The following is a 10,293-nucleotide window of genomic DNA, read 5'->3' as shown; positions in this document are numbered from 1 at the left end:
ACATTCAGTTATAGAGTTTTGATTTATTTACATACCAAGCTATTAAAAAATCAAAAAAAGACACACATTCCCAAAGTTTGTACAGATAGTGCAGCTTAACATGTAGTGCGTACAGGACATCAAGGTCTCTACATTGCATTGGGTATTTATTGTATCGTTGGGGTGGAAGAGAGGTCTGCTGCGGCCTGACATGAGCGAGCAGAGGACGTTATTACATACATTTTCAGCAACAGCAAATGAAACACTGGGGTGACGTTCCGGCTTTTGTTTGAGTTCACCTGGAGGGCTTCAATTATCGGATATTTCAAGTTTCATGAGAGTCCCAGAGAAAGGCTTTTATCTCTGAGTTTGCCGGGTTTCATCGACAGCTGACATCATTTTCCAAAGAGCGAGAATGTCTGCTGAACTTTGATAAGTAAAACGTGGCAAGCTGTGGAAAAACACATGGCTTCTTAATGCTGAAAACCCACTAAGGCTTCTTCTATTCAGGTACTGTGAGACGTGATGTCTGTGTGGTCTACTGAGCGACTGGTTTGTGTGATGGCATGTGGCTAGAAATTAGAGGGATTACATTTAATCTGGAGTGTAGGTGTGGTCTCAAAGACTCAGGTTACATTCAAGAAGCTCATAAATGAAGGCTGTTTTTTTCTGTTTCATCACAGTTTTTGGGATTAAGGGGCTTGTTTGATGACAGAACTTTTCATTTCAAGACTCTTTTTCCCTTTAAAACTGCAATTATATTGTTTAAATTCATGTGAGGTGATGAAAACCTTTGTTTTGTATATTCAGTTGTCTTTCAGTGGAGCTCCTCCAGCACCAATCACAATTTGAGGAACATACTGGCTGCTGTTCTCCCAGGCTACTTTTCCATTCTTTTCTTTTTTCGGGATTAGTTTTAATCTGTTTTTGTGGTTAAGTGGTCGTAACTGCAGCGTGTGAGCAAGTGAATCAAGGATTGTGTGTCACTATTCTTTACCAATCATTCATGCTAAAATGGTGCAAACTAGCACAGACTCCGTGTTCGAGGTGCCCAGAGGTTGTCCAGCTCTTCGCCTCTGCTATTCTAACGTGTGCAGTGTCTTTTCATTAATTCCTAACTCTCAGTTCAACAAGCACAAAATGACACGGTGGTGAAATGAATCCAGTTCCTGTCGATTCAGTTCGCGGCGAGTTGTCTCAGCAGTTACAGGAATCTTGAAGAAAAATGCTAAACTAAACAGACCAGGACAAAAACAGTGAGGTGATATTATGAGCAGGCTGTTGGACAGTCTCTATCAGCGCTGGACGATCCAAAGCTGGTCCTCTGAAAGATGCTGCAGTCCTCTATGACACCGTGTACATTAATCCTTCCTCCTTTGTCTTTCTTTTGTCCGCTCGGTCGGCCAGACAACAGAGACAGCGATGGCTTCTTGCAGAACTTCATTTCCCATGATCACCGTCTGCCTTGGGTATTGGCAGCATCCTTGAGGAGAGCTGTATCCAGCCAGTGTTTGTGGGAGTATGTGTGTGTGTGTGTGTGTGTGTGTGAGTGAGCAGTTCTCAGGCAGTGTACTGTGCGTGAAGTGTGTGTGCGTGCGCGCGCATGTGTGTTCAACAGTCCATCTACTTCTCATCTTCATCGCCTTCACTCATGCTGCTTATAGAGGCAGATGCCCCTTTGGGGGAGGTGGGGGGCGAGGGCCGTGCATTGTGCCAGCGGGCGGGGGGAGACGGGGGTGAGGGAGAGCGCAGGGGGGACAGTTCGCGGGGAGGGCTGTTGCAGGGCGACTCCCGGGGGGACAGAGCGTAGGACAGCATTCGTCCACTGCGCTCCTGAAACACCTGTTTCTGTAAAGAGAGAGACTCTTCTTACTAAAATGATCAGACATTACTTACCGGTATTATTAGGAACACACTGATCGAATCTAACTCCTACAATCCACAGATAATTACGATGACAGGCTTTTCCCCTAAGAAAGAGTTACTCACCCAAGTCCCATCAGGCCCAAAAAGTTCTAAGAAGTTGCCGATAAACTCTCTGGACTTCTCTTCCCACTTCTGAATGAGGTCGTGACTCTTCTCCTCCACACGGTAAACAAAATGTTTGCTCTTCTCCTCGACCGTGCGAACCTTCTCCTTCATTCGGTCCACTTGGTTCTGCAGCCGGTACTTCTTCTCCTGAGGGGGGGCAAAGAAAAAGTTCCAGCTCCAGATACAGTGTAGTTCATGATTAATTGTACCCAAGTAAATGGGAAGTATCGATCCAAAACAGAGTTTCCACACAGGTGGTTTCTTCTCACAAAAGGTTGCGTAATCATTCAAAGACAACAGAAGTTAAAGTACAGAGAAATATTCCAATATTAAGCTCGATTTATTTTCTAAAACCATGCTGTGATAATGCTGGTGTCCTTTAACTGAAGCGTCACCTGACTGCAGCATTGAGCTTTGCACCTTTGGGGTGACATGTACAAAAAAGTTTTGATGCTGCGTAAAACTTATATAGAAACAGAATTGAAACCTCATATCTAATTGAAAATAGCCCAAAGACAACATATCAAATGTTGAAACTGAGAAATGTCATTGTTTTTTTTGTTTTTTTTTGAAAATCATATCCTCATTTAGAATTTTAGAATTAGCACTGTGGCAACAAAAGACTAGAAAAATGGTGAAATGCTAAAAGAAAACAGCTGGTGGAACAGCTCACAGTTAATTAGGTTAACTGGCAGCAGGTGAGTAACATGAGTGGGTCTAAAAAGAGCCTCCCAGAGGGGCTGAGTCACCGCTCTGAGCCAGACTGCTGGAAAACAGCGCAACAATTTAAGAATAATGTTTCTCAACATAAAATTGCAATTTCATTGTCTGCGGTAGAAAATGTCTTTAAAGATACAGAGATTCTGAAGAAATCTCTGCACACAAGGGACAGTTCAAAAGCCAGCAGCCATGATGGTACGGGGGTGCATCAGAGCACATGGCATGGCTGACCTGCACATTTGTGAAGGCACCATTGATGCTGAATCACATCTACAGGTTTTAGAGCAACATATGGTGCCAAGCAGACTATGTCTTCTCAGGGAAAGCTTTGCTTATTTCAGCAAAACCATGAGAAAACACATTCTGCACGTGTTCCAGCAGCACGGCTAAACCTGCCTGCTGTCCCCACTCGTCACCCACTGAGTGGTAAACATGACCCTGTCTCAGCTTCTTTGGAAACAGTTGCAGAATTGATCGTGCTCTTACGTTGATGTAGCTGACGTTAAGCTCTTTGGCCGTGTAGCCACGCTGGAGGTTGCGTCGGGCATAGACGTCGTAGTCTCTGACAATTCTGGTGATTAAGTCAGATGTTGAGATGCCCTCTGTCCGTTGTGTAGGCACGAACATCCCTGGCACACACACACACACACACAAAAACATGCAGAATTTGACAACTGCCCAAGCTTATATTTTGAGTTTTTCTTCCTGGCATCACACGCTCACCTGCCTCCTTGATGTGTTTATAAACGTCCTCACTTCCTGCTGAGGAGTATGGGATGTCATCGTGAGCCACAAAATCGATCTGGGGAACAATCAAAGGACACATATTGAGTGGCAGAAAACACTGCGCTGGCAGACAGACATGAGGTCAAATTGAAAATGAAATAAAACAGAACATTTGTTTAAATTAAAAATCAAATTATTCAGATAATAAATGGAATTTTACAAAGTCATTGCAGTTTTTTTTTTTACTGATCGAACATCCTTTAATGGGGTAGTTTACATTTAGTGCAGATAATCTGTGGATGACCATGAAATCAGCTTTTTTAATTTATCACTTTGGTTTTCAGGAATAATTCTCACAGACAGCTGAGATATTTCAAGGTCATCAGCACTAGACGTAGGACTTAGTCATTTACTCTGGAGTGTCCTACAGTGAGGACTGTTAGATAGCCACCCCCCCCACACACACACACCTTGTGTTTCTCTAGGAACTCAGGCGTGAGGGTCCAGGGGGCGTCTCTTAAAATCTCGTCGACGTAGCGGCAGTGTCTCAGGGCCTCATAACGTTCGATCTCCGTCATGACTGTGAAACCTTTGTACTTATGGGTCAGCTCATCACTGCACACTGTTCCAAGCACGCGGGAGGGAAACCCCATGAAGCATAAACCAAACACAGCAGCACATAAATCACTGTCGAACAAATCTGTACAGATTATTTGGAGCAGTGGAATTTCAGGGTGTGTGCATGCATGTGTGTGTGTTGCCTCAGTGGGTCAGTCCTACCTCCTACTATGAGGTAGGTGTTAGGGAAGAGGTTCTTGGCCTGCATGAGAGCACGAGCATGTCCAGAGTGGAACAGGTCAAAGATGCCATCTGCGTAGACTCTGACCGGCCGGTCCACTGAAAACACACAGCGACACATTTAACAGAACGAGTGCAGTGCTCTCATAGAGTCATAACTGTGGCTGAAAGCAACATGCAGTAATTGTACTTATTTTACAACACAGTCTTAAAAGAGTTGAAGCATTGCGCTTCCAAAAAACTGTCAGACTCACGATGGACAGTTTAAAAAAGAAGTATCAAAATTGATGCAGCAAAACTAGAGATATCATCTGTTTTATTCCACTTATTCTTCTACCTTTACGTCCTTATTGTGCCATTTATTGTGCTTTGGTGGTGACTATTACCAAAGTAATTTCAGGTCAATTAGCACAAATCAGGCAGCTGCCTTCTTTGACCCATTGGTAATCCAGCCTTAGTGCGCTGTGCACGATTGACCGACATGTAACAATCCATACATGGTACATTAGTGGTGTACATTGTGTGAAGTTACATAACAAATACGTTCCTAAAAAGGTAATTCTACCATTCGGACTTAGTATCACTGCTAATAATACTGTCATAATAAAGAAAGTACTGGGAGAAGCAGTGGCAATATAGTACTGTCATAGTAGTAGATCCAGTAGAAAGAGTCAAAGTATTAGTAGTAGCATTAGCATCAGTAGTAAGAGTATCAGCAGTAGTAGTTGTGATGATAGTAATAGGAGGAACAGTAGTAGTAGCAGTAGTAGCCACTGTAGTTGCACCTGCATTAGCTTCAGTAGTATGAGTATCAGTAGTGGTAGTGGTGATACTGTAGGGTTAGCAATAGTTGTAGTAAAAGCTGTAGTAATAGTGGTAATATAAGTAGCTTCAGAGGTAGTAGGAGACGCAGTAGCAGCTGCAATAAAAATAGCAGTATCATTAGCATCAGCAGTCTACATCTGTAGTACTGTTGTACTACTAGAGGTAGTTGCAGGAGTAGTGACACTGCAGCGATTGCAACAATAGTAGCAGTGGCAATAGCAGTAGTAATTGTGCTAGTAGAAGTAGCTTCAGAGGTAGTACTAGAGAGGCCGTACTAGCAGTAGTAGTAGTACAGTAATAACAACAGTGTAAGTTTCAAATGTAGTGAAAGAAAGGAAGGATTGAGGAATACGATGAGGACAAACACGACAGCTGGGAGACGGTGAAGCTGCATGAAATGGAAACCAGGTGGGGGGGTGGGGGGGTAGGGGGGCTGTACCTGGGGTGCCTCTGCGGGCCTGAGCGATGGTGAGTTTCTCATGAGGGGCACGACAATCACAACTGGTCTCCCTGGCAAAGATGGCTGGCTCTGTCAAAGTCTGACACAGAGAGGAGGAGAAAGACTGGGTTAGAGACACAATACAGCACAGATGTCTTATTTCGGATGATGAATGAATGAAGGATACTCGTGTTAGGTTGTTACAACATCGAAAACACCCACACCTGGAAGCATGGCCACCCATCCCTTTAGTGGTACACAATACGTCTCCCTTTCCATACTCTGGGCTGTTACAGTAACCTCCATTAAGTTACTGACCACAGCCTATTCTGGGGCATTGGATTGAGAGACAGGCAGAGCTGCACTCAGCATTATTGATCACTCTGCGCGTGTGTGTGAGCAGACTTATGTGTGTTAGCATGTAGTAGAAAACAAGGTCAAAGCAACTGATCAGCTGTACAGACAGAATAAATGACAACGGGACGTGGATAGGAAGGCAGACAGAGCAAAAAAGGATGGATTAAGGATAATACTTGTTAGCACTTGTCAAAGCTGCATCAAGGTTAAAGTGCTGCAGTGTGAGCAGGCCTGAAAATTTGTCATTGTGTGCCATCTGTTGACTGCAGGGAATATTTTTCACTGAATCTCATTATTCACACCAGTAAAAGAGGATCAGAGTCAGCGCAGAGCAGAAAGCCGTGGGAGTGTGAGAGGAGGGTGAAAAAAATGGAAACAGATTCGGTCTCCGTGGACGAGAGCGGCAACTGACGTCAACGCATCCTGTAGGAACGGCAGCAAAACCAGAGTGCGGCGCGACAACACATTTCACAGACAGGACCAAAGAATGGCCTGAGTGAGGGTGAACCAGTGTGTTTGTGTAAGAAAATTAAGCTAGCAAAAGAGATTTTACTTCATCTGTGCTTTAAACGTTTTCTACTTTACAGGTATCTAGCAATGCAGAGAGTTTTGGTTTTATTTGCGCAGGCTTTGAGATATTTGATGAACAGGTGAGGAGTCATGAAGTACTAACATTCATGATGCATAGTTAAACGAGAGCTATGATAAGCAAGCATAATCATCTGGGAGATGCTGTGCTGCTCCTTGAACCCTCATGTTGTGTTTGGGAACCCTGGAGACCACAGGGCATCTTTAGCAGCTCAAAAAAACCTACTTTACAATGTTTTATTACCTTGATGCTACAGGACTTTTCCTTGTTTAGTGAGAATTGAACCAATGACACTGCAGGAAGCCAGACTCCAGCTGCAAAACAGGGTTAAACCCAACGGATTCTGACCTGTTCTATATCTGTGATTGTTCTAACACACAAGTAACATCCATATGAGGGATAACATATTGCGCATTTGTCACTGTGGATGACTTTCTGGCAAAGAAAATGAAGATACATACATTGACTTTTAATAATGTCATAAGGACAGAGGGTATCAACAAAACACGAGGGACTGAGGAACCCAAAGAATTTGGCATTATAAAACCGCCAATCACTGAAGCTTTACATGCTGTATGTTATATCTTTACACAATGAAGCTTTATGCACTAGTCTAGAAGCCCAATCTATTAGATCGCTGAATTATGCACATCAGAAGAGCTGTGAGGTCACACTTGTACTAAAAACACACAAAGTATAAAGATGCTTATATCACACCGTGCTCTGTGGTCAGCTGCAGTTGATGTATTGCCATTTCACTTTCACTTCATCATATGAATTCCTGCAAAAGTGGAGACGTGGGCAGCAATGTACAGCTCTGGAAAAAGGCTATTTACTGAGGACAAGTGGGATTTTAATTGTCGTGCATGCAACAGCTACAAGAAGAATAGAAAGCATTTCCTTTTTAACAGTGCCATAGATGTGCTGTTCCTTTTCTGGTACCTCCCATTTACCTGCACATGCTGATTCCCCTGCTTTTGAAATTGGCTTTGAACACAACTGTCCTGTCTGTTTCCATTAGGGAGGTGTCAAAATTCAGCGCCAGCCACCAGAGCTGAGTTGAGGTTGAGGGAGCATCCTCGTCACCCATGATTCCTTGGGTGGCTTACAAACACTCAGCACAGAGCAGATGGTGAAGCTTAAACTGACCGGGGGCAGGACGAGCGGTCAGTAAATCTCTCTCTGGCACAGGCAAAGAACATCTGGCATGAGAGGGATTAAAGCCGAAAAAAGAGAAACAGGGGGCCGGGAGAGGGCACGGAGAGAGACAAGGAGGCAAAGAGGGACCGTTTGGAGGAGTCAGACATGAAGGATGAGGAATTACACCAAAGGGATGGAGAGACAGGAGGCTCTCTGTCCTGACTGCCGCAGTGTCTCCTCAGCAGGACATTCATGCTTTGTGGTCCACCGTGCGAGCCCCCTCCTTCATCCAGACATGTACACTCAGCATTCTGAGCCTTTCACCCACAGCCTCATGCTATAGGGGGTCTGTTTCGTAACAGGGGAGAAAGCAGGACCCTTTGTCTTCCTCTCTCTCCCCCGACACACACATCAAGACACGAAACACACAAGAAAACACACACACACATGCTCTAAACGCCCTACCGTCCGGGGATGGGGGCAGGTGTGTTCAAGCTCCTCCATGATTCCCGAAGACTCATGGGATGTGGCTTTGCATCCTCTGTTATGTGACTCAGCATCAGTGAGACGATGCCTCTCTCCTCACCACTCAGACTCTTTCTCCTTCCTCTGTTCCCCCCGCCCACTCTCTGCTCTGCCTCTCCTCCTCCTCATCCTCTCTGATCCCCTGCTGCAGAGAGGAGGAGGCAGCGAGGAGGTCTCACTCTGCAGCGATTTCGTGGTACCACAGAAGGGATGAATTGTGTTTTTGCAAGTATATTCAGCTTAATTTGACCTTTGCATTTGTTTATTTTCTTTTTCATTTTGCCATTCTATTGAAATCTTAGCACGATTCATCCTATAGAGGTGTTATATTTGGTTATATATTTTGTCACAAATCTGGCACATCTGGCATCAGTGTCACACTGGTGAATGCAGGCGAATGGCCATTGCTTGCCATAGTGAAATTTGTATCAATGTTCATCAAAGTTGAACTCAAGCTGGAACCTCCAGAGCTGAAAAATGCAGTTCCTCAAATGGCCACTTGAGGCTGCTTTTAAAAGTGAGTCAATCCCCATAGACCCCCATATTAAAATGCCCAATTTTACAGCAGTAATAAACATGTTTACAGCCTGGTACAAAAACTGCTTTGCTCTCTAGAGCTAACTAGCTAAACTTTTTTTTTTTTTTTATAACTCACTTGTTTAAATTGTATTAAGGCTTAAAGGTATGCACAATCATGGACATGGCCAGTAGGTTTCAGCAACCAGGCTTCAGCTCCACGCATGCTCCACCTCTTTGGCCATTTTTGGATTAGCCACGAGTTTGGTGGAGTCAGCCACTGTCAAGATGGCAGTCACTGAGCTTCACATGCAGAATATGTCCATGTTTACACAGTCTATGGCTGAACTCCATGTGTTGCGAAAACGCAAATTTACTTTGCCACTGAAAGTGGATTTGCGCATGTGTAACCTTACACTCAGAGATGTCAAGCAACATGAATGGCTGTTAGAAAAACAAGGGAAGGTGCCATCTATAGCAGAACAGCTTGGTGCTAATACAGGTAATTTTCCTGTAAAATATCATCAGCCATCAGTCATTTGTGTGTTAATGATAGTAATGAAAGTATCACTTTCATATTAACAGTGCAGAAATGAGCCACAAGTGATGTATCTGTATAGCATTATCCTGTCCGACTTTTGTGAGCTGAGTGACTCACCATTTCAATAAACGATCTTCGCTGGCAGAGCTGGCAGCTCTCACCATGGCGACGGAAAAGAGGAGAGAGCTCCGAGAAAAAGGACCAATCAGAGAGAAGCTACAGCAGTATGAGCAGTGAGGATTGGAGGAGTGGCCCATAGCACCATCAGTGAGATGGTACAAAGTGTCACTGCATTGGTTTATAGCTAAAACCTAATTAAAAACTCCAGCGTAACGTGTGTTTAGTTTTTTTTATGGAAGATGTTAACACCTTTTGATAAAAAAAATATTGAGCGCCTTGCGAAATGCCTGGTTGGGAATTTGGCACGTGTTTCTTGTTGCGTCCAACTGAAAATAATCAGCTGTCATTTTCTCAATCACACCCATTTGTGAGTAGTCTGATCTGCTCGTTAATCACCGAGCGAAAGTGTATTTGCTGTTTAGCACAGAAATCAAACCTGGGTGTGAGCTGTAGAGAAAATACTCCGCTTTTTTCTGTTTTCCACGTGGCAAACTTTCCGCTGTCGGGTCTTTAGAACACGCAGACTAAACTAATATAACCCTGAAGACTTAAGAGAAACCAAAACCAGATTTTAAATGCGCTGAGCGGGGATGTGTACTCACCCTCAGTGGTCCCCCTCTGCAACAAAGAGGCGCAACAGCTGCGCAACAGGAATGCGCTCTGATGCGTCGCTGTTTGACCATGGCGTCCAAATCCAAACAGCTCTGGAAAGTAAGACGTGTTTACCACTTGTCTTTCTGTCCATTTGCTGTCTAGTCAAAGGCGGGACTTTGTCCGTACTCCAGCACAGCGGGCAAGAGCGACGACGGTCCGTCTGTCCGGAGGACAGATCAGCTGCTCACCGCTGATGAGCTGCGACAACTGTCGGCCACGGTCCATTTAGCAGACCTTACAGTAGACCATATTGTACCACTGTGGGGGACCCTAGGCATGCAATCTACGACTTACAGCCTAATTTCAATAGTGAACAAAATGTGTCTCTTGAAA

At 44.3% G+C, this 10,293-nt stretch overlaps 1 protein-coding gene across 2 annotated transcripts; it reads right to left on the bottom strand.

The window, feature by feature from the left end:
* Positions 1-3: 3 nt before the first annotated feature.
* Positions 4-10,220, bottom strand: pcyt1ba (phosphate cytidylyltransferase 1B, choline a). 2 transcript variants are annotated; one of them, XM_070985638.1, is made up of 8 exons: positions 9,909-10,220; positions 5,519-5,618; positions 4,237-4,353; positions 3,927-4,078; positions 3,454-3,532; positions 3,217-3,359; positions 1,969-2,157; positions 4-1,827 (listed from the first exon to the last, which is right to left on the bottom strand). In XM_070985638.1, exons 1-8 carry the CDS (start codon positions 9,987-9,989, stop codon positions 1,603-1,605), a joined length of 1,086 nt encoding a protein of 361 aa, XP_070841739.1. In that variant the 5' UTR covers positions 9,990-10,220; the 3' UTR covers positions 4-1,602. The 2 variants fall into 2 exon arrangements, with proteins under 2 accessions (XP_070841739.1, XP_070841740.1); XM_070985639.1 differs by lacking the exon at positions 9,909-10,220 and adding an exon at positions 8,070-8,265.
* Between the last annotated feature and the right edge of the window lie 73 nt (positions 10,221-10,293).

This window comes from Chaetodon trifascialis, chromosome 18, assembly GCF_039877785.1.
Source record: "Chaetodon trifascialis isolate fChaTrf1 chromosome 18, fChaTrf1.hap1, whole genome shotgun sequence".
Lineage (NCBI taxonomy): Eukaryota > Metazoa > Chordata > Actinopteri > Chaetodontiformes > Chaetodontidae > Chaetodon > Chaetodon trifascialis.
The sequence above is the reverse complement of the archived record's forward strand: the minus strand, read 5'-3'. Positions and strand labels throughout refer to the sequence as shown.

Coding starts and splice junctions, on each gene's coding strand:
- pcyt1ba (XM_070985638.1), bottom strand. CDS start 9,989: ATGGTCAAACAGCGACGCATCAGAGCGCATTCCTGTTGCGCAGCTGTT. Junction 5,619..9,908: donor GCAGAGGGGGACCACTGAGG/GTGAGTACACAT, acceptor TCTCTGTGTCAG/ACTTTGACAGAGCCAGCCAT. Junction 4,354..5,518: donor GGCCCGCAGAGGCACCCCAG/GTACAGCCCCCC, acceptor GTGTGTTTTCAG/TGGACCGGCCGGTCAGAGTC.